We start from the raw sequence: 24,900 nt of genomic DNA, 5'->3' as shown, positions 1-24,900 counted from the left end.
ATCCCGTATCTGACAGCTGAAGATAGCAGAGAGGTAGCAGTGACTCACCTCTCTGCTATTCGTTTTGACAGCTGGAGAGCCTGGCCCGATGTTAAATGATACATTTCAACCACTAGATACAAAATGTATCTCTTGAGTGAAATGTATCAGTTTTGATCGTCTAGGAACGATCAAAGACCTTTAGTGAGATCTGATTCTGACATGCTGTCAGGATCAGTCTCTAAAGTTATTATTAGCTGTTCCTAAGCTTGGAGCAGCCTGATAATAACTAAAAATTTTAAAAAGTTAATTTATTAAGCAGTCATAGTGATTGCTTGATATAAACTGACAAAAAAAAAATTTTTTTTTTTTTCCACTTATTTTTTTTACAAAGTGTAAAAAAAAAAAAAAAAAAGTGTACAAAAAATTAGGAAAATAAAACGTTTATATATAAATATATTTGTATACTATAATTATTATTAAAAAAATTCTAAAAATAATAATAATAATCAAAACTTGCTGCTGTGGAAGAATCACACAGCAAAAATGTAAAAAGTGTGTCAGTCATTTAGGAACAGAAACTAAAAACTAGCTCAGTCATGAAGGGGTTAATGGCCTAACGTCAGGACTCTCCTATCATCCAATAAACTGCCCTCTCTGGTTGGCATCTCTGCACACATGAAGTCCATCTGGAATAGTCTGACAATCAGCCATACTTCGGTCCCTTCCTTCACTGTGTGACCCTGGCCCTGCCTGTCTGATCTCTACAGGTATATACAGAACATGCATCATGTATATACAACTAGGGACCACTCTCTGTGTGACATCAGAGGTCCTACATCACCCACACGGGGGACCGGGGACTATGGCAGATAAGAATGAATGTGAATCAGTTATTGCAATAACGAAAATTTTAATCAGGAGTTTCCTTTTTGTGGCACGGACGTACTATGTAGGAAAGTAGGTAGAGGAAGATTCTCTTGATATTTGGGAAGCCCGCCCCAAGATCTGCATCAGTCAAGACTTCCCAAGAACATGTCATTACACTGATGGAGGGACCACAGAGAGCCAGAGTTGCTCTGTGAAGAATAGCATGACAGCCCAACAGGGCTGGAATACCATAGCCAAAGTCTAGAGGGAAGAAAGAGACGGTATGGCGGCACCAGTGATGACAAAGAAGAGACCTTCAACCCCTCTGGGGCAGAAACTAGGTTTTTCTGGGAACTACATTCACAGCAACCAGCTGAGGAGGCCCCAGTACTTCCTACAAGTGGATCCATGCTGAGCCTCCATGTGTCTGTGATCCGCCTTGTCTTGTGGTGAGGCTTTGTAATGGCTGAATTGCTTATTGGTATGTCAAAAAAATGTCTTCTGCCTGTATCTGTTTGCTGTTGTTAATGCCGGTGTTAATCCTCGTTCACAAGTTTGCAGACATCCTGGAAGCTGTTACACCACTTTACAAAGGAGTCCTACGTCAAAAAAAGCACCAACAACACATTCCAGTGCTATGGGGTTAATTCATCACCATTTCCAGTCAGGATTCGTACAACTTTCACCCAAGATTCACTCATTTTCACAAAAGATTCTTAGGAAAATGGGTAAATCTTGTGTTTGGTTTCACAATTGTTTTAAAAGACATTTCTTCTGTTCCTGTGAACCTTCTAGTCATCTGCAGCATCAGTAATGTACTGCCCCCTCTGTGGGCTGCTCCTGTGCGCCCTTCATTGGAGGAAACCAAAACATTTTGTAGCAAGAAAAAAGAATTAAGTCATTTTCAATCTTATTGAAGGAGAACTATGAGGGGGGTGATTTTCACTAGGCCTCATAATCTGAGCCGACCTGTGACAATGAGACTGTCACAGGTCGGGTCAGTAGATCGGGAAGTGAGCGAACACATACCGGCGTTCGCGCACTTCTCCATCATCTCCCTGCAGAGAGCCGTGACAGTGGAGTGACTGGATTCCCCCCTCCCCGCTCCGATCCTCCAGCGCTGACTGGCAGAACGGACGAGGGAGGGGGCGGGTACAGCTGGCTCTGGTTCTAGATAGGCAGAGCCAGCCGTCACTCACGCAGCTGGGTGGATCTAGACAGTAATGTCGGGATCCATCCAGGCTGCGGCGTCTCAGTATGGACCTGTAGCTCCCTATATACTGAGCTTAGGGTGACGGGAGGACGCTAGTTCTCCTTTAAATCTGCAGCTCTCATTACATTAAAGTACATTTTTTTCCCCTCCCCCAATGTTAATGAAAGCACTTACCTTAAATGATGTCTCTTAATTCGATCTTCTTCTTTCCTGTCGTTTTCATCTGTCTCTCCAGCGCTGACTCCTCTGAGCTTGCTGGCACTTCCTGTCCCACAGTCTCTGCATGCGGGTGCACACTGCTCCATAGACTTACCTTGCGTCTCTCCTCGCCTTCCGGCCCGAAAATCCGAACTGCGCATGCGCCCGCCCCAAGATGCTTTGCAGCCGCCCGAGGATCTTCACATTTTTGGACGGGAGCGCGCAGGGAAGACACAGGTGAGGATTATCCTCTGTTAAAGCGTTTGTTTTTTTTACACTTTTTGCATAGATCTACTGCGTGTTAGCGGTAGATCTATGCAAAAAAAACGGAGGCTTGTGACAGGATCGAGAGGTGAGCGAACGCCGGTATCTGTTCGCTCACCTCCCGATCTACTGAGCCGACCTGTGACCAACTCATTGTCACAGGTCGGCTAGAACTATGAGGTGAGTGAAAAGCACCCCCCCTCCCCCCTCCCCTCATAGTTCTGCTTTAATTATACTTTAATCTCCGGTGATCCTGCCATGGAAGTCCTGGTTCAGACACTTCCTGTTTCTCCCGGATGGAGGCTACAAGTGGTCTGTTCAGCCCTGCATTACACAGACACTTTCCACTGTTGTCACCATCAGGAAACCCGCCCTGAGAAACGTCATGCAAACAACGATAGAGTTCATGTGGACAGCAAATGGCTGCAAAGGGACTGTAGGAGAGCAGCGGCACGGAGATGCAACAAAGAATGAGAAAATGGTGGATAAAAGGCAATTGTTCATTGATTCACATAGTAAACTAACTGTCGTCCAGTCCGGGTTTACATCCGTGTTATTTTCTGTATTTAATCATTTGCTTTATTTTTTTCTCTTCCATCTTTGTCTGTAACTGAAACTTTGTTAAAATGATCTTAAAAAACCTTCAGTTCCTCCTCCTGAGGGAGCATTATAATTCCTGTTCAGTGCTGTGAGAGGAGACCCCAATGTACACGAACAATATGGCTCTCCCTGTTTGTGGAACAACAAGTCCCAGCACTCTCTAACACAAAGGGACTGCTGTTTGTCGGGACTAATTTGCATCTCACCATTTCCTGTAATTCTGTAGCAGAGAAGAAAAGTCATCTGATCTGCAGTAACAGAAACTGAAAGTGTTTTCTACAACAATATCTGATCCTCGCCCAGAAAACTACGACCGCCACTTCCAGCTTAGCACCTCGCCTTCCACCAACCTACCCTCACTGAATGCCATCAGCATGGGGGACAGCAAGTACCTCTTCTCTGTGGCCCTAACCTGGAACCAGGGGCCACAGAAACTAAAGAAGCTGAAGAATAAACTCCAGGCTTATTTCCAGAGCAAGAACAAATCAGACGGAGGAGAGTGTGAGATCCGAGACACCGACTGCAGCCGGGGACACGTCCTCATACACTTCAAGGATGAGACAGGTAGGTACTTGGGATGGAGGTAGGGTTGCCACCTTTTCTTCAAGCGAAACCCGAACACTCTAGCAACGCGCTGACTTTTTTTTTCATATGTAAATATCAGTTGAGACTATCTTCAATGGGGGGCCTGTAGCCCCTATCTTAATTTTGGTTGCCCCCGTCTGCCTGACATCTTGTGTCCGGGTTTCTGCTGCCATGAAACTCGGACACAGTATTCAAAACCCGGACTGTCCGGGTTGAATCCTGGACAGGTGGCAACCCTAGATGGAGGGTACTAATTATACAATGTACATCAATATTCTCTATCACAGCACGAGATCGGGTTCTGAAAAGAAAGACTCATGAGCTGAAATTACCAGATGGGGAGATATTACATCTGGAGGTCCAGTCACCAGAACACCTACAGAGTACAAAGACCCCTCTACCCGCACAGGATAAGGATGCGGTAAGTGTACATTACAGGGAAGGGGCATGGGGTGGAGGAGCTCACAGGGCCAAAAGTTTGGGTGCAGAGATTTTCAGTCTTTGTGCAGAGTCTCTACCAATGTTCTCATAACCTCCAAGCTAACGGTCACCTCACCTTCCACCAACCGACCTCCCACTGATTGCCATCACCATGGGATACAGCATGGGACCACCATGGGATACAGCAAGCACCCCTTCCCCTGAAAGTGTTTTCTACAACAATATCTGATCCTCGCCCAGAAAACTACGACCGCCACTTCCAGCTTAGCACCTCGCCTTCCACCAACCTACCCTCACTGAATGCCATCAGCATGGGGGACAGCAAGTACCTCTTCTCTGTGGCCCTATTTGAAGGATTTTGTATCTTTTCCGGAGAGTTGTACTCATCTGCTGTATGTTGCTGAGCACATTGTGCTTGTACACCATAACTGTACTCCCACATCACCACCTTACATTTGACATGGAAATCCCCACATGTGTACATTACAATGTCCGTGAAATAAACATTCCGTCAGTAGCCCTTCCGCTCTTCTAACAATGTTTACCACATTAAGGATCCAGGATGCTGGAGGTGCTCTTCTGCAGAGGATAGCTGAGATGGGGAGTGAACACTGAGAGGAAGAACAAACAGGAAGTTGGAGCATGCTCAGTTATGTGCGAAGCTGAATGGGTGCAGGAACCCTCCAGTGCTTCTGATAGAAAACAGGAAAAGTTCCCCATATATTATATTATATGGGATAAGTTTCATCACTTTTACCTAGTTCTACTTTGCTCTAATCTTCCACAAGAACCTAGTTATCAAGCTAGCCATATAATGTTACCTTGGAGAAGATGATGACATCATGGCGATGTAAAAGTTGTTTTATCTATATACAGATAAAGAGTTTGTATTTCTGGTAGGCCGGGCCAGTAAGTTTCATTGTGACATTCACATCAGAATTGCTTACAGTCTGTATTTTAGGACCAGAGATGAGGAAGTTTTCACTCTTTTAGTCTGCAAATTTGGGGAGAGTTATTATTATTCTTCAGGAGTTATATAGCGCCAACAGTTTGCGCAGCGCTTTACAATATAAGGAAGACATTACAGTCACAATACAATTCAAGACAAGATGGTAAGGAGGGCCCTGCCCCTGAGGGCTTAGAATCTAATAGGAGAGGAGGAAATGATACATGAGGAGGGAGCTGTGTGGGGATGAATTGTTTGAGAACATGATGATTGAGCGGTTAGGTTGAGGTGGGAAAGGCTTCTCTGAAGAGATGAGTCTTAAGGGATCGCCTAAAGGCAGTCAGAGTGGGAGATAGTCGGACAGGTTGGGGTAAAGAGTTCCATAGGATGGGAGAGACTCTGCAGAAGTCCTGGAGGCGAGCATGGGAGGAGTTGACAAGGGAGCTGGAAAGCAGGAGTTCTTGGGATGAGCGGAGCAGACGGTTAGGGTGATACTTTGAGGTTTGAGATATAGCCGGGGACAGAGTTGTGGATGGCTTTGTAAGTGATTGTTAATATTTCATCACTTTTAACTAGTTCTACTTTGCTCTAATCTTCCACAGGAACTGAGTTATAATGCTAGCCATATATTGCTACCTTGGAGAAGATGATGTTGTTTTATCTTAGTTACATAGTTACATAGTTAGTCAGGTTGAAAAAAGACACAAGTCCATCGAGTTCAACCTATAGAGATACGGAGAGAAAAAAAAAAGAAGAAAAGCCTAAACAGAACGCTATGCCCTAAAATACCCCTTGGATCAGCAATCTCTGATGTCTAATATACCTATCTATATGCAGATAAAGAGTTTGTATTTCTGGTAGGCCGGGACAGTAAGTTTAATTGTGACATTCACATCAGAATTGCTTACAGCCGGTATTTTAGGACCAGAGATGAGGAAGGTCTCACTGTTTTAGTTGGCAAATTTGGAGAGAGTTAAAGATCCTCCAATGGGTGGGAGCACCTTCAGGAGATGTTGGGGAAAATGACCTTCAGACCAAGTTTTGTACTTGTTGGTTTTACTCAGATGTTGGTAGAAACAAATAGTTCCTCTGCTACCTGTGCTCGGAGCCACATGGCCGTAATACAGTTATGTGACTTCTTGTGCTTCTAGGACCCCACCTCAGAAGTGTCTGCCCAAAGGGCAATCTGTGCTTCTGTCCAGACAACCTGAGTATAGCTTTACATATCCAATCTGCTTTGGCAAGATGAATAAAAAAAAAAGACAATTGTGTGTTGGGAGGAAAACAAGTAATTTTTGGTCAGACACTTCATACAAAAAGCTTTCAGTAGATGACAGTGGACCCCAACCCTCCGGAGTGTTCTCTGAACTTCTAATTAGATACAGAGGACAGCCAAGAGGGCTCCATAATTTGTAAATAGGAAATGGCATCTCCGCATATGTGATGATTGTGTTTCTTTTTTGTTTTTTGCAGACATGTAAAGCAGAGAAGAGCCAGGAACTCCCAGGTATCTGAACAATATAGAGTGTACAGGGGAATAAATATAAATACTTGTAATAAATAAATAAATAACTGCAATATGTAAGGCTCATAGTAACATTGTGGTGTGCATAGGAAATAGTGACAGACCTTTGGAGGGTAATATGGTCCCCAAAACAAACACTGAGAAATGGGGTAATATACATAGTTACATAGTTACATAGTATTTGGGGTTGAATAAAGACATACGTCCATCAAGTCCAACCCATATAGGTCCACGCATCATCTCATTCTTAGGGATACTGGTATCCCTGGATATTACGGTCCCTCAAGAAATTGTCGAAACGTCTCTTGAACAAATCTACACTCTTGGCTGAGATGACGGCCGATGGCAGTGAGTTCCAGACCCCTACCTCCCTATATTCGGAGGCTTATAGCAAATACCCACAATAAGTTTACGGCTAGGGTCCGCCATATCGAGCTCTAGCCATAAGGTCTCCACATCTTCTCCACTTTTTGACGTGATGCCGTCCCTTATATGCATATTTAGATAGTTTTTAACGTAAATGCAAACCCCCCCTTCTCCCACATCTGTCCCTCCTGAATAGGTTATACCCCTCTATATTAGTAGCCCAATCATGTGTGCCGTCTAGCCAGGTCTCCGATATACCCACTATATCGAAGTCCTCTTCGAGTATCATAATTTCAAGCTCTTCTAATTTATTTACTAGACTTCTAGCGTTGGTGTACATACATTTAATTCCTGTCTTGTTATGGGACAAAAGTTTATATCCTACTTGTTCCCCACTAGTTTTATTGTTTGGCCTTGATGTTGGTTGTTCGTTTCTTATTTTATTCACTTCTGACAACTTATTTGCTACATTGACTGTTTCTGCTATTGTAACCTCGGTGATTACTTTAGCTGTGTTGACTAGAGTGAGCCCACTTTTTTTTATCTAAGAAGAATTTATCTCCATTTGATTTAAGTAATTTTATTTTTAAGCCCACCCCCCCATTTCCTAGTTTAAAAGCTCCTCCAGTCTTTCTACCATTTTCCCACCCAGAAATGCTGCACCTTCCCCATTAAGGTGCAGCCCGTCTCTGCTGTAGAGCCGATAGCCAACTGCGAAGTCAGCCCAGTTCTCCAGGAAACCAAATCCCTCCTTCTGACACCAGCTCCGGAGCCACTTGTTAAGCTCCCTCAACTCGCGCTGTCTGTCCGGAGTGGCTCATGGCACCGGTAGTATCTCTGAGAAAACTACCGTGGAGGTCCTTTCCTTCAGCCTAGCGCCTAGGTCTCTGAACTCCCTTTTTAGGACACTCCAGTTTCCTCCTATTTTGTCATTGGTGCCGATGTGCACCATGACAACGGGGTCGTGCGCAACCCCATCCAGTAATCTGTCAATTTGTTTCGCAATGTGTCGAACACGAGCCCCCGGTAGGCAGCACACTGTTCGACAATATACAGTCAACACAATGGCAATTATGAGTACAAATATTACCTGGGGCCTCAAAAAGATTGCAAAGATTGCAAAGTGTCTGCCAAATGTTCTCAAGGGATAGAGATGGAGCAAAGTGTGTTCTACTTGGTGGGGGATACCCCAGACGCATTGATGGGCTTTATATGTATGTAATGGGAAAGCAATTCTATGATTCTTTCCAATTTTCTCTCACAGGGAAACCAACTCCAAAGAAAGAAGAGGCGTCACCCAGATGTCTATCCTCTCTGGTCCTGATTGAGAACCTCGAAGACAACTGCACTCCAGATATAATAAACCTCCTGGTGGAGAATATCAGTGGGAAAGCCATGGACACGGACTTCCACATAGAGAGGATTCCAGAGGTCCAATCTGCTGTCATCACCTTCACGTGTGATATAGGTGAGACACACAACAAAGACAATGATTGCCCAAGCCAAGTTTATGAAAAACAAAATGGTGCTACAGTCCATAAGAACAAATTAAATTCCATGTGTTATTTTCTCAGTGCTGGTTAAAGATCAGATGATGATTTGTGATTGGTTGGTGTCGGCTGTATCTTCCATTTTACATTCATCAGACAGACTTGGTGTGAGGGGAGTTGCAGGGCAATGTTTGGAGAAGACCCTCCTGTGAACTGGTCACTGTTTAGTTAACACACCAGCCTGTCTTGTGAATATGCCCATGGCAGGTACATATACCAGGTATAGATATGTAATACTCCAATAAAGGTAAAGCAATGCATACTACCAGTGGCAAAGTGTTGGCTATGCCATGTCATGGTAAAATCCTGGGTTAGATTCTCACCGAACATTCCGTCTTTATGGATTTGGAATGTTCTATCCATACTTGTTTGAATTTGCTCCCGCCTCTTCCCAAAATTCTGCAATAGGTTAGTTAGCTTTCACCCAAACTAGCCTTACAGGTGTGGCTGATGCTTGTGGTTCTTTGTAAAGGATTTCAGAAAGAAGTATGCGTGTAACATAAATGAATATGTGCAACAACAATTGTGTATACTGTATAAACTGCACTCCCCAGATTGGAAAGGATCATGGACATATTGTTACAACTGACATCCAGCCGGGAGGGTTGTGGCTTTTATCCAGACCCATTTTATGATGCCGATCTGGTCCAGTAATGGGACCTCTCCAAGGCAACAGATCAGTGGTGATCAGCTGAGTAAATATAGGGGGCCTCAAGTGCTGCCCCCCGATACGTCTAGAGGGCTGCTCAATAGTTTTATTTTTATAAATGTGTGTTATATGGTTACATGTGTTACATGGTTGAATCTATGTCTTACTTACCGTGTTTCCCCGAAAATAAGACACTGTCTTATATTTTTTTGGCCTCAAAAAAACACACTAGGTCTTATTTTCGGGGTAGGTCTTATTTTTTTTTAATGTACAACAATTCAAAGTTAATGCAAATCCATATCCAAATCAAATAATCCAAAATAGCAAAATTAAGAATAGAGTGATCAGGGCAATCAGGGGTGCCTTACCTTTCCAAGAGCAATTTGGTAACCAATCTCTGGCCAGAATGAGTGAAGTGCACTTTCACTATCGATTCCTCACAGGCGGAGTGCATTTGGTATCACTCCGCCTGTGACAGGAGCCGACACTATAGAGGAAGCATTGGCTTATGCGGCTCTGCTTCCTCTAGCGCTGGCTTCATTGGCACTGCTGATTCTCTCCCGCCTCTCCTGCGGCTCATCATGTTCCCCCTTATGCCACCACCGGCCCTGAAAATGGTCACAACTAGGTCTTATTTTCGGGGTAGGTCTTATATTTTAGCAATTCTCCAAAATAGTACTAGGTCTTATTTTCGGGGTAGGTCCTATTTTCGGGGAAACAGGGTACATGTTACTGTTACTAAAGAGGACATGGTAACCTGTGCTGTTCTTGTATTGCCACTCGTTTTGAATAAGTGGAAAGTTTTTTGGGAGAAAGTCCAAAGTTATAGCGCTCGCCAGTGGGGGGGTCTTTTTGGGGGGCAAAAAGCTCTCGGAAGTGGTGGATAGGTGAACAGCTTCTAAAACGTGTGGACCGGGGTGTCCGACTTAAATGTGTGAAAGAAACAAAAAAACAAAGGAAGAAGCGCTATGACCTAAAGGGGATAACAATTGGGCAGGAAATGGAAAAGACGGTTTGGGCCCGTCCGTGGTTTCCAGTGATTGATTGTGGTGGCAATTGTTGCTTCCAAGATTTGGTTTGATCCGAATTGGCCGAGAGAAAACAAATCTCCGAATTCGGATCAAACCAACACCATCCCGGAAGCAACAATTACCAACACGATCAATCACTGTAAACCACTGATGGGCCCAAACCGTCTTTTCCATTTCCTGCCCAATTGTTATCCCCTTTCGGTCACAGCGATTCTTCCTTTGTTTTTATGTTTCTTTCACACTCGTTTTGAATGACACCCCAACTCACTCTGAGCGGGCAACGCACCCACACTGCACCACACCACAGTGAACATATTGCTTGTTGCCCCGTGCTGCATTAAAAAAAAGTCATGTCCATTTGTATGCTAAAATTTGTAGTAAACACTACTTTTTTATGGGGGGTCTGGATGTGGTCAGTGGAGACCTGATACTTCTAATAGTGATCTACTGCATCTGGAGGCTACACGGAGCTGCTAAATCTCCCCGAGCTTCCATTTTGACAGAAGTGCCATGATGTACTTTGCCTTCCGATTCGCCTGATTTTTGCCTCAATTAGCACAGAATGAACATACACATCATTTCACAGGACGGATAGCTCTGCAAATATTAATACGCTGCTACTGGTACATTGTTAGTGCAGAACTGACCATTCAATAAATGCCGTCAGGGCCAGATTCTCAGGCTGGGATAGGAAGCAGAATATAATTGTATGTACTCATGCCTTAGGATGTGATGTGTCTGTTCACAGATACTGCAGATTTCATTGGAAAATTCTCCGGGAACCCACGAGTACAACGGCAGAAAATAACAGCGAAGAGTCTGGAAGATACAAGAACTGTCCGAGTGGAGGGGATCCCCCCCAATACCCCGGAGGACATGGTCATCCTTTACTTTGAGAGCACAAAGAACGGAGGAGGGAATGTAGAAGATACGGTCATGTTATCAGATGAAAGTCATTGCCTATATGGAAAGGAAGGTCATCATACAGCAATACCTGATTCGGTAGAAATCCCCATCTGTCCACATATATTGGAATTTATTCTGAAGGATGCGCAGATAAAACTAAATGTTGAAAAAGCAATGGCGGATGTTTACTGTGACATCACATGGCCAAATTTAGATCAACCTTCTCCCTTCATCAAGCTGTCTTTCCCCATGGCCCTCTCCAGTCATCCCCGGACCTTGGCAAAGATACTTCCAACATGGAAGCATAATATCCACAAAGAGTTTGAACTTTTAATATCAAAGTATAAAGTCATAGAGTGTGACCTGAAGCCACCAGTGTGGGAAGCCATCAAAGAAAAAATATCCAGTTCATCATATGATGGCCTCCTCATAAAACCAGTCTTAGGTGCAGAAAAGGCTTATATTGTGGGCATTTCAGAAGAAGTTATGAAGATTGAGCCAATATTCAGAAACCTAGTAGAAGGAACCACTAGACAACTGAGCAGAGTGGTAGAAGATGTGCGGCTTGAACCCGCGGCTTATAAATTAATGATTGCACATGATCTGGAGAAAAGCATCCTGGAAGATTCTCCACATGTGAAGATTAGCTATGATGGAACGTCTAAGACAATCAAACTTCATGGGCCAAAAGATGAAGTTCTTACTGCCAAATGTGAAATTCTCAATACACTTCAAGGCCTGAAATCCAAGCTTGCTCACCTCGATCCACACACCATCCAGTTTCTGAAGGCAGCAGACAATGAAGAACTGTCATGTAGTCTCCTTACGAGTAAGAACATTAGAGCAACATTTCAGGTGGAAGATAATGCAGTCATGATAACTGGTTACTCCGATAAAGATCTGAGAAATGCTGAGGAAACCCTGATAAAGGAATTGGTCTGTAAGAGGATTTCTGTTGAGGATAAAATTGTCACTCAGAGTCCAAAGTGGAAAAGTCTGAAGAGCAACCTAATGGAGATGTTTAATGATGGTGGGATAAACGTTACCATAGAGGAGTTCCCTGTGGTGGATGGAAATGAGGTGGTGATTGCTGGTTTGTCTTCAGCTGCACAAGAAACATACCAGCAAATCCATGACTTTGTGGAGAAGAACACTATGGTACAGAAGGCCATCAAGCTGAAGTCAGTGGCAGTTGTGCAGTTTATGGAGGAAGAAAGGAGTCAGGAATGGAAAAGAATATCACAGAATGTGAAGGTTGCAAAGAAACAGAGCTTCATCTCCTTGTCTGGCCCGAAGCTATATGTGGAGGAGGCAGAAACCGGCATAAGAAAAATGATTTCCAATCTTTGTTCTGACACCTTACACAGTACTAAACCCGGGGTCAAAAAATTCTTCCTTGAAAATGAAGATATGTATGTTACTACAGTAAGACAAAACCACAAATGTGTGATACAATTACAGAAGGAAGTAGATGAGAACATTTCTCATTTAGGTGAACCTCATTGCCAAGTCAGCCTCCAGAATGGAGCCACAATGACTCTATATAAAGGTGACCTGTGCCAGCACAATGCTGCTGATGTCATCATAATTGCATCAAATAAAACTTTAAAGCCCACTGGGGCACCAGCACTGGCTGTGGTGGAAGCAGCAGGGCCCAATCTTCAGAAGGAATGTAAATCCATTTTTCAGAAGGAAGGCGAGCTGGAGCCAGGGGAGTGTGTAATAACAGACGCCGGTAATTTACAATGTAAGAAGATGATTCATGCACTTGGTCCCAAATGGGATAAAAGGGGAAATTCAAAATGTGAACGTCTTCTACGGAAAGCGATAACCCGCAGCTTGAAGATGGCTGCAGAGAATGGCCAAAGCTCTGTTGTACTTTCTGTTGGTGACTTTGTTACTTCTGGGTGTCCTTTGGACCTGTGTGTGGAAAACATTGTTAAATCCATAAAATCATACACAGAAAGCCAAGAAGGAGCCAACACCATCAAAAACATTCACCTCGTGGAAAATGATGGCGACATTTTAAAGATTATCACAGAATTCTTAAATGAAGAGTTTGAAGAAAAAAATTTGCAGGTTATTCCGAAACATGGCATGAAAAAGCAGAAGAAGAAGACTCAGAAGAAAAGGGAAGTGACGAACAAAGCCAATGATCAAATGGTGACCACCAAAGAAGGGCTGAATATCATTATAGAACAAGGAAATATTGAAGATGCAATGGTAAGTTTTATTCAGTTCAGGTTGCCTCATCATACTAAAGTTATAGGATAAAGAAACTTCATCCTCAGCATGAAATATACAGTGCGGCTCTACATAGGCTGTAGATAAGGCATGTCTAACTCAGAGGAAAACGTGGGCTGATCTAAGAGGATTAAATTGTCAAGGGGACTGCATTATGTCAGCTGAGGGCCACAACTACTTACAGCCAAAACAAGATTATAGCACTTCAGTAAAAGTGGTATATTCTTGTTCTGGCTTAACTATAGTAAAAATTGCAATTTACAATATGTAATCCCAGATATAGGGGCCAGAAAACATTCCCTGAGGTATTTAGCTTCAACACTATGTAAGGGGAACATTATGAAATAGAGAACAGTTGGTGCCACATTTTTTTTTAAACCACTGAGGGCCAAATGCTTCTTATAAAACATCAGTTTGACATGCCTGTGTTAGATAGGATACTACTGGTACAAGAGGAGGGGGTATGAAGGAGGGGGTCCTCACTAGTTACAGAAAGTATAGATGTATATGAACTTCCTTCATGAATATCAGTGGACAATATGTGCCATTGGTGTCTTGGAGTGTTTATACATGATAGAAAAGATGGAAACATGAAAAGTGCAAAAATTATTAGATTTTTAGAACGTAGGATAACCTCTCACACATCTCCCTCAGTAACATATTCCAGGATGTGACATTATGAGTCCTCTTTAAATGTCCATGAACCAGAGAAGTAATGACATACAACCGATGATGAAATGCAGCTCTGTGCCTTGACCCACTTGAATAGTAATGGTTCTTGTTAGAATATACAGCCATGAGAAAAGTTAGGCACACCCCATGGAAATTGTTGAATTTTAACACGTTTGAACAAACAAACATCAGATATTGATTCATATAGTGCCTATAGATAAAGGTGATATACTTGAACAAATGACACCTAACACTGACATGGTCTTAATGAAAGAAGAACTATGAGGTGAGTGATTTTTCACTCAGCCTCATAGTTCGAGCCGACCTGTGACAATGAAACTGTCACAGGTCAGCTCAATAGATCGGGAAGTGAGCGAACACATACCGGCGCTCGGTCACTTCCCAATCATGTCCCTGCAGAGAGCCGTGACTTACTTATGTTTTCCACATGACAAATCTGCATTTTGGTTAACTTTGATTATGGGAATGAGTAAACTATGTTAATGTTATGTGTCATGTGTTGAAGCATGTCACCTTTATCTGAAAGGCACTCTTTGAATGAAGATCTAATGTTTGCCAGTTCAAATATTTAAAACAAGTCAACAATTTCCTATTTCACACGATTGTAATTGGCGGTCTTTAAGGCAATACATTCTCTAACCCCTGACTCTTGCTGGACTTGTCAGTAATGATCTGTCTTTTTTTTATAGACCAATGTGGTTGTGAACAGTGTGGGGAAGGAGCTCGATCTTGGTTCTGGAGCCGTGTCCAAGGCTCTGTTCAGGAAGGCCGGAAACAACCTTCAGGATCTTCTGAATACAGAGAGAAAAGGAAAGGAGGTGGTAGACGGATCCATAATCATTACCGATGGCTGTAACCTGTCCTGTGACATTGTTGTCCATGCTGTGGTTCCAGAGTGGGATGGTGCAAATGGTTCTTCTGAGAAGGTAAGGAAATGAGAGATTATTCCTCTCAGGTGATACACATATGTGAACTAGTTGTACTGCTCGGTGATGTTCACCTTAATATCCATTTAACTTGATAACAGACGATGGGTTAGAGAACTAGCAGTCTTAGGTCCAGTCTGCTCCGGTCCATTTCTCAGCAGGGCCCGACCTTCAATTATGTGGACAGCTGAGTTGCAATGCTCATGATGACATATCTTCTGTCTTGGAACCCTCAGATCAGTACTATACTGTATCTTCCAGATTTGGGAGGCATTTCAGAAGTTTAATGTAACATTCTGTGATTGAAGGAGAAAAGATGATGTCACATCCCTGCCATCTCATCTTCTCCTCCAATCACAGAGATCCTTGTTTTCTTTGAGAAAAATGCAAGGCAATGAAATGGGCAAGTAGCCAGGAGGTGCGGGAATGCAACTTGAGGACTTGACTGCTTGAGTCGCATCTCTCACTAACCAAAGCGCCCGAAGCTGAGAGTTATGTGAAAGAGCCAGCATGCTGGAAGGTAAGAATTTTATATTTGCAGTAGCCTTCCACGCATAACATACAGCTTAATAATGATAATCTGCTCCTTGCTGGAGAGAAAGCTGTATCTCCACTGCAAAGATTCTACTACGCTGCCTGCACACAGAGAGACAGTGCAAAGCAAGACATGGTAAGTTAGTAATGGAAATAAAGCATAGTTGCAGGATACCACAGGCATCCATAGTGACTACACCTTCATCCTCTGCTTTGGGGCTTGTTTCCAGAATACAGGGCCTCTTTAGCCACTTGAAGCCCGCGGAGTTAGACCCCCTTCCTGTCCCGGCCATTTTTCAGTATTCAGCGCTGAGGTATTTTGACTGACATTTATTCACGACATACAACACTGCACTGAAATGTATTTTGTACCATTTTTTGGGACAGACGGAGCTTTCTTTTGGTGGTATTTTTTTATTTTTTACTAAATATAAAAGACGGGGTCACGTCGGTTAAATAGTCACCAAACATGTCAAGCCTTAAAATTGCGTGCGCCCGCGGAATCACAAAAAACTACAATTCCCAAAATTAGCCACAGGCGACGTTTTAAAACCTTTTACCGTTCATCACTTTAGTCTTATCAGTGAATGATGGCCCGAGAGTTATTGCTCATGCTTAGACATTCGCAGTGACATGTAACATGTGCGCGGCGTAATGGGCGCCATCGTTGTTTTCACACATAAGCGCACCCTACACATGTTTGAGTGTGTACAGGGGTGTGGGAGACTTTAAAAAAAAACAAATTGTGCTTTTTTTATTATTTGTGTGACTAATTTTTTTTAACTTTTATTTTTTTACACTTAATGTTATTGCTATCACAATGGGGGGCGGGGGGCTAAGAAGCCCCCTAAGTGATATCAAATTTACAATGACAGGTCCTCTTTATAGAGACATCAGTAGTCTTTAAGACCCCCTAATGTCACCTAGGGATCCCCAAAGAGAGATCTGCTTCACCAGCTTCTCTCCGACTACAGAAGCCAGAGAATGACAGCTGAATGTGGAAGTGATGTAATATATATCACTTCCGCATTGAGAGACCAGAAGGGAGATCAGTGGGAGATCATGTACTGACCTCCCTCTGATCTCCCTTCAGAGAGCTGCTGTGCCAGTCCCGGGCCGCATGGAGCACAGTGGAGCGCGGGATAGGGGGATGGGCGGGGAGTTTGGGGCATGCAGCAGCACAACATACAAGTGAGAGCCTCCTAAACGATTGTATGTAAACAGCCATTGCCGGCTGTTCAAAAATAATGACAGGTCGTGTGCGCCACCTCGCTTTAAATCGTCCACCCACATTCAAAAAGACACTGCCGGGAAGCGGTTAAATTCCTTTCTCAGTGCAGTAGGTGTCTCTACTATGCTAACTTCACAAGTCTACCTCGTCGTTTTCCATCCCTTAGATCCTAAGACCGCAGATGGGAAATCAATGTGTGATTAGCACTTCACTAATCATGTACATTGCTAATTATAATCAAATTGCTAACATCAGCTTATAGCATCCATCCATTCATATCTGTACAACTCTACTGCACCATCTATCACCCACCTGTATTATCAGCTGGTCTCATCTGTTGACAGATTCTTAGAAACATTATGAGGGACTGTCTGAGTACTACGGAAAACAAACAATACAGATCAATCACCATCCCGGCGATGGGAACTGGAATTCTAGGGTTCCCCAGGAATACTGTGGCTGCAATAATGTTTGAGGAGATTCTGGAGTTCAGCAGCAAGAATAAGCCCCAACATCTGAAACAAGTGAATCTCATTCTGCACCCAAATGATATAGAAACGATAAAGGTAATAAAGAGTTTTTATTGGATTGTGGTTAAAAGAGCGAAGTACCAGATTGCTGTGGGGGGGTTTTGTGGTTCTCCATTGTAATGAGCAAATTGCAAATTGCATCCTGTATTGTTGATTTCAGGTCTTTACCTCTGAGCTGGAGAAAAAGATCAGCACTGGAGGACAGAAGAAAGAAATCAAACCGCAATGTAAGTCATATCCGTGTTACATACAGAAACATTATAGACTCCATATACTGCAGACATGATGGTGCCAAATGTCCCTTACTAATGGTTCAGGATTAGAAATTAAAGTGGATTTAATGTCAATTTTAATTTTTTAATCTTTGCATGGAGTAGGGAACTGTCAGATCCCCCCGTCAAGTGTTTATTGCGATAAAAAAAATAGTTTTGTACCCCATGTGTACCTTATGTTTTATTACAAATATAATTATAACAATTGTAGGATACCATGCTTCCAAATATGTTTAATCTGGAACCTTTTGGAAAAGAAATAAGGGTACCATAACAAAATGTATAAAATATTTGTAAAAAATCTTAATTTTGCACAAAATATTCTTGTCTACATTTCCCTAATGACCAATAGGATTAATGGTCTAGTTATAACCTGGCTTAATTCCTTAAGTACCTTAATATATTAAAACCATTGACAAAGAAAAAAGAAAAAAAACACATATATAGACCTCTTATATTGTTCATAGTTCACAACATGTAATAGCAGACAAGATGCTGTAACAAACATATATCTCCAATATCTTTAGATATACAATAATATAGAAATTATTAAATAAATGTTACAAAACAACCAGAAATGATTTTTGAAGTTTTAAATAGCTTGAGTAGTTCCCAATTATTATATCCAACAGAAAGTCTGACCGCATCTAATAAATGAATCCAGCTTTGACTATATACATCAAAGTAATAAGTCCAAACAATACAAAAAAGGTCACAAGCACTCCAGCATGTAGAAAAGTCGATGTTTATTGACTTCACAGGTGTCACGTCATCAGAGCAACGTTTCGGAACAGCAAAGTCCCTTCCTTAGGCAAAACAGATCATTTTTTTTTCATCAAAGTAATAAAACTCAGAAACATCAAAGGGTATCACTATAATCTGTAAATAGAAATGAATGGAATATGAAATCACAATCCCACAATTGCAGATGTCTAATGAACGATGATGTCTTGATTGTCCTACATATAGATCTCTCTCTTTCAGAGATGATAATCATAATATAGTGGTGATAATATTTGGCATATAGTACAATCGCATATATGATCAACCTGTATATGGATTCATTATCACAAATTATCATTGACTGGGTCATTTGACCATATTAAGACCACACCTTGTGGGTCACAATAGCTTGAGCATTATCATGTGAATCAGTAAATCTTCCCTGCTCCTCGTCACATAAGTCCAGATGGATCATGTGAAGCTATGAAAGTTCTGTAGAAAGCCTGCAAGGCCAGCGCCGGCTCACCAATGACTATGGTGTGTCAGATTTCAACTATTGTGCATTCCAAAGTAAGGGTCTGATACTGTATATGACCGTCAAGTATATGAAGGACCAAAGTGCCAGACATATCATAGAACATTACAAGTGCATTACCCAACTCCTGGTATTCTGAGGTCAGATATGGAAGAAATCAATTTCTACATCCTACAGAAAATCATCTTCCAAAATTGGAAAATTAGGGCGGCATTTTCATTAAAATAATGTCGTGGGACCAGGCGTGCCCTCTTACCTGGGGTCCGGCGGGAGCGACGGAGATCGTAGGGTCCTTCTTGGGGTGAATTGGTGCCCGGCGGCGTGCTGCATGTGTACACATGAGCGCATGCATGACATGCGTGCGTGACGTGCGCATGTGGCAATGCCGTGGCTTCTTAGCTGCTTCGGGTGCTGGTCATTGCCGGGGAGGGCCTTGCAAACACTCCTTCTCTCCCAGCCGTCCCTTTGGTTCGCAGGGACCTGTGGCTTCCTGTTGCCCAGGCAACAGGAGCGTCACTGGCCCCTGCTGGGTTTAAATTCCAGCCAGAGCCAAGACTTGTTGCTGAGTTATTCTGCCATTCCCTAAGCAGCTACAACGCCTCATTTCCTGTTTCCTGCCTCCCTTCCCTGCTATTCGGATCTCCTGGTTATCGACCCCTGGCTTGCCTCACCGTTTATGATACTCGCTGCCTGCCTCGACCCGGACTGTACTCTGACATCACATTTTGGATTATCCTTTCTTGTACCTCAGCCTGGACTCTCCTTCTGGGATTGTTGCCTGCTATTGGGTTCCAATCCAGCAAACAGGGGGACTTCGTTCCTTCCCTAACAAATAAAGCTGCAAGATGTTTAAACAGATTGTATTGATTCCAAACAAAAACTAGGATAGCTGTTTTTGGGGGTCACGCAGACATAGCAATCACTTAATGTTTGATCAGAGCCAGTAAAATATAACACTGAACCTTTAGAAATATAGAGACACAAATACAGACTTTATAGTGAGTCAGAATGTTCTGGAATACAATGACGGGGCTCTGCTTATCTCTTATATCTGTTTTGTAGCTCTCTTTGGAAATGTGAAAAGCCCAGCGAATAATGTTTATGAGATGAAGGTTGGATCTGTCACCTATCAGGTGAAAACTGGAGATATAACAAAGGAAACATGTGATGTTCTCATCAACTCAACCAATAACACGTTCAACCTAAAACAAGGTATTCACAAGAATGTTGGTGGGCCCACACCCAAAACAACCTCACCAAAAGAGCACAACACAACTTATTGAGCCATTGGGTATTTTCTACTTTATGTTGTAAAATATCCCGGTGGTAGGTGTAATCAGAAGAGTGAAGGTCAGGAGCAGAGTATCTTCTACCTTATGAAGGGTCATGTTGGAGGTTGTGATATCCCAGTGATGAGTGTAATAAGAAAGGTGGAGAGAAGGTCAGGAGCCGAGTATCTTCTACCTTATGGAGGGTCATGTTGGAGGTGTGATATCCCGGTGATGGCTCTAATCAGAAAGGTGGAGAGAAGGTCAGTAGCAGAGTATTTTCCATCTCATGGAGGGTCATGTTGGAGGGGTGATATCCCGGTGATGGCTCTAATCAGAAAGGTGGAGAGAAGGTCAGTAGCAGAGTATTTTCCATCTCATGGAGGGTCATGTTGGAGGGGTGATATCCTAGTAGTGAGTATAATTAGAAAGGTGGGGAGAAGGTCAGGAGCTGAGTATCTTCTACCTTTTGGGGGGTCATGTTGGAGGTGTGATATCCCGGTGATGGGTCTAATCAGAAAGGTGGAGAGAAGGTCAGTAGCAGAGTATTTTCCATCTTATGGAGGGTCATGTTGGAGGTGTTATATCCCGATGGTTGGTTGAAATCAGAAAGGTAAAGAGAAGGTCAGGAGCAGAGTACATTCTACCTCATGTAGGGTCATGTTGGAGGTGTGATATCCCGGCAGAGGCTGAGAAATCTGATATATTTTACAGGATTTAGGATAAATTTGACATCAATGTTACTCTCCCATAGGTTACTTTATTCACACAGCAAACCTCATCACTTATGTTTTAAAGTATAATAAATGAACCATGTAAAAGGCTCACAGACCTTCACTAATATATGACAACTAAGAAGAAATTGGGATCTTATACAACATAATGTTGTTCATATGACTTCATAGAGAATAAATATTGCTGATACATTGTTTTATTGATTGGATTCCTTTCACCTTAACAAATACTGAATTTAATTTTGAGAATTTGAACCTGATCTATGTTGTGTTGTTGCAGGGGTTTCTAAAGCCATCCTGGAGGGAGCCGGGCTTAATGTTGAAATTGAATGTGCCAGACTCAGTAAGAAACTTTTAAAATAATTTTTTACATGTGGACAGAGAAGGAGACAGAGATCATGTGACATTATCAGGGTTATTCACAAAAGGGTGAAGGGTTTGGAGAAGGCCGGAGAAGTTAACAATCTAGGACAACATCGCTGAACCGGAAAGTGAGCTGAATTAGAGAATTTTTGCAAATCAGAAATTTTGTCCTCGATTGTTCACTTCTCCTGCCTTCCCCAAACTCTCCACTACTTTTGTGAATAACCCTGATAATGTATGAAATAAAATGTGAATATTTTGGTAAATAATTGAGACAGCAACATAGATCTTTCTTCTGACAAGGAAACAATCCAGAAAATTGGATGATAGTCATACACTAAGGCCTCATTTACACTATAGGTTTTGGGATCCCAAGAATCCCTAATCTCCCATTTAGATGTGGCTGCTGTCACCCATTCAAGTTAATGACCAGGTGACAGTGACTGCATCTGTAAGCAGCAATCCGCATGTAATCGTATTAATTTGGAATAGATCACAGGGACAGTGATCTATACCAAACTGCATGTAATTGTATCACAGTAGCCCCATCTAAACGGGAGATTTGGGATTCCTACCACAGGAATCCCAAAACTTATAGTGTAAATGTAGCCTGAATTAAACCGAATGAAGAAAGTATTGATTACAATGGGAAATCTGAATTTTATTTTCAAATCAGAAGTGATATTAATAAAAGTTGAATTTTTTAATCCCATGGAAGGGTTCAGTTCAGACGTTGATTGATAAAACTGAACACTGTTCCAAAATGTTATCACTACATGGCACAGCCACCGGATCTGATTTATGTTCCCTCCATTTTACAGCCTCTAAAACGCAATTTCGGAGTGGACAATCTATCTCACTTTTTTCACCCCGAGCCTCAGCATTCTATCTAATCTTATCAGGGTGTCCCTGGTGCCAAAGGTGCTAACCCCCGGACCAACAGACAGCGACTGTCATATGAACTATTGTGCTGGCCTGGCCACTGTATGTGTGAATATTCATTCTCCATCTATCTTATCTCTGGAGCTGAAAGGGGCACTTTGTCATCCTCAGTCTGGGTACTGGAGAACCTTGTTCTGGCACTATGACTAATTCTCCTTAAAGTGGAGCTCAGCTCAAAATGTGTCTAAGCAGAATCCTGAACAATGTACCTTTTGTCAAAATTTCCTTGTGAAAAATATCAGCACTTCCTGTGCCTAGGCACTCCTGTTCTGCGGCCTCCTATCTATATATCTGCAGTATAAGATTGTCTAAGGCACTGCTGCCTCTGACTCCTAGGGGGTGATTTACTAACCTAAACACACGCACGCACCAAGTGCGTGTGATTTTCACACAGCAAAACGTATTTATCAACCAAAAAGTCTCTAAAAGCATATTTCCACTAATGCCATATATTGAAGAATCATGCACATGACGCATATATAATGCTGCTTCACAGTTTAGACAAAAATGGTTAGCTCATGCATTTACATTCCTGCATTCATCAACGCAAGCAACACAACAGCTAATTTACACAACATCACCTTGCAATTCATGCTTGGCTTTGCACAACACACCTGCTGGGTGTGTACACACTACAAAGGTGTTTAGATTCCACCCATAGATCATGCTGGGAGGGAACACACTACAGAGGTGTATACATGTTCGTGGCGTGTTTATAAGGTTAGTAAATCAACCCCCCTAGTCTCACCAAATTTGGAGCGAGGTTTGGTGATGTCACTAGTGTGCTTTTCACTGTTCTCCTTGCTGGGGCTGACATGAGAAAGAAAACCCCTGCCTCTACCAAGATGTCTGCCTCCATAAAGAGACACAATACAGAACAAGGCATGGTAAATAAGCTGCATGGGGACCACATGCAATACTGGTGACTAGTCCACCTGCTTCCTTTTTTTGGGCACAGCTTCCAAAGTCAAGTTCCTCTTTGAGAAGTACGGGACCCTTTTATCTTTTGCAGAGAGATTTCATAATACGAAACTGATGTCAATCTACAACATTTTTCAGGAAAGCCATTTTTTTAGGTGTTGGAAACTAGCCTGGTATAAATCAGACCTAAACGCCAAATGATTTTCCCCCTTCTTGCTCCTTAGTTACACCAAAACTAACAGGATTTTTTGTGGTCCCACCAGTGCTTTCTAATCTCGTCTTCATTAGGGCAGGACCTGTGTGAGGCAGGGATACTAATTGGCAGCTGAGGTAAAGGCAAAAGGGGTATCTTTTCATTATGGTGCCTCCAGCAGTTGAGATTCATTTGGTTTTGGGAGTCCAAATTTTCAGGTTCTTTTATTTATGTGATTTTCATCAAGTTGACACTCTGAGCTCCTACATCATTGCTCACATATTTTACCTCTAGAAACTTTTTATTTTCAGGTACCCAACCCAACAACGGGTATGTGATCACAGGAGGAGGAAATCTGCCATGTAAGAATATAATACATGTTGCCGGACAAACTAAACCACAGGTCATAAAGCAATGTGTGATAAACGCCCTACACATGTGTGAGAGACAACAAGCGACTTCAGTGGCCTTCCCAGCCATGGGAACAGGTAAGAGATTTTCAGGGGTCCCGAGTTATCTGTGTCTGAAATACAAACTGTCTGCCATTTCCATGACCACCAACTGTATTCAGTTTTTTGATCTGGACCGGTAATACCCCAGGTCAGAATTGGTTAATATCATGCACTGAAATGTATCTAAGACATTTTGGAAGGGAAGCTTGGTTTTACATCACACTCTAGACATACTGGTGCATAGCAGAACATGTGTATGGAAATGCCTTCTATTGGGGGGGTAACAGAAGATAATGAATACATGATAATATACATTAATTTAAAGCCAAAAGCCACCAAAGAATCTAAATATTCACTCTTACAGAGGTAGGGAGTCAATCAATAAATGTAAACATGGTTGGAATGAACATAGATTTATACTCAAACAAAAAAAAATGATGAATAAAAGGGGCCGACTTAAGGGGCCACTTGGTCTTTATCTGCTGCTAGATTTTTTTATGTTTCTTTGCCCTCCAGTGAAGGTTCAAGTTGCAAGATTCAATCAACAAAGATTAACCAGCTGACGTCTGCCCGTTGTAAAAAAAACGGACGGACGGCACTGCAGCATTGGCGGGTTGCCGTCTCCAGCGGGGGCGCGCACGGGCAGGAAAGACCCGACCAATGCAAACACCCGTTAACGGGTGTTTCACATATAGACGATCGGCGGCTCTATAGCCTGCCGATCGTCTATACATGCTTGTTTTCTTGGCCCTTGGATTTTAGCCCCCCTCCTGACCCCTCACCACCTCCTGACGCCTCACCTTCAATCCCGGGATCCGCTGCCCCATCTGCGGCCCGGGATCGGGTCGGGAGGGCGTCAGGAGGAAGAGGAAGGGAGATCAGCTCCTTGCTGACCTCCCTCCGGGCTGTGAATGCGGAAGTGATGTGTATTACATCACTTCCGCATTCACCTGTCAGTCATCTGGCTGCTAAAGCCAGAGAAAAGAAGCTGATGGAGCAGATCTCTGCTTCATCAGCTTCTTTTGGGGTCCACAGGTGACATTAGGGGTCCTAGAGACCCCTAATGTCTCCATAAAGAGGACCTGTCAGTGTGCCTTTGCTATTATATAGGGGGATTGTTATCTCTCTATGTAATAGCAATAACAATAAGTGCAAAAAAATATATATATATAAATAAAAAAAATAAAAAAAATAAAGTCACATAAAAAAAGTAAAA

The 24,900-nt window shown here is 42.6% G+C and overlaps 1 protein-coding gene across 1 annotated transcript in view; it reads left to right on the top strand.

The window, feature by feature from the left end:
- The first annotated feature begins 3,462 nt into the window (after positions 1-3,462).
- Positions 3,463-24,900, top strand: part of LOC108791261 (poly [ADP-ribose] polymerase 14-like) — a 28,945-nt gene continuing 7,507 nt past the window's right edge. Inside the window, exons 1-11 of the mRNA XM_018561694.1 lie at positions 3,463-3,688; positions 3,997-4,130; positions 6,570-6,603; positions 8,252-8,455; positions 10,966-13,346; positions 14,750-14,986; positions 17,096-17,317; positions 17,442-17,508; positions 19,874-20,023; positions 21,094-21,156; positions 23,544-23,720. Of these exons, the coding sequence (XP_018417196.1) occupies positions 3,499-3,688; positions 3,997-4,130; positions 6,570-6,603; positions 8,252-8,455; positions 10,966-13,346; positions 14,750-14,986; positions 17,096-17,317; positions 17,442-17,508; positions 19,874-20,023; positions 21,094-21,156; positions 23,544-23,720 (3,859 nt within the window). The 5' untranslated portion in view covers positions 3,463-3,498. The remainder of the gene's footprint in view (positions 3,689-3,996; positions 4,131-6,569; positions 6,604-8,251; positions 8,456-10,965; positions 13,347-14,749; positions 14,987-17,095; positions 17,318-17,441; positions 17,509-19,873; positions 20,024-21,093; positions 21,157-23,543; positions 23,721-24,900) is intronic.

Source organism: Nanorana parkeri, unplaced genomic scaffold, assembly GCF_000935625.1.
Source record: "Nanorana parkeri isolate BGI_ZX_2015 unplaced genomic scaffold, ASM93562v1 scaffold538, whole genome shotgun sequence".
NCBI lineage: Eukaryota > Metazoa > Chordata > Amphibia > Anura > Dicroglossidae > Nanorana > Nanorana parkeri.
This window is presented reverse-complemented; position numbering and strand designations above follow the sequence as displayed.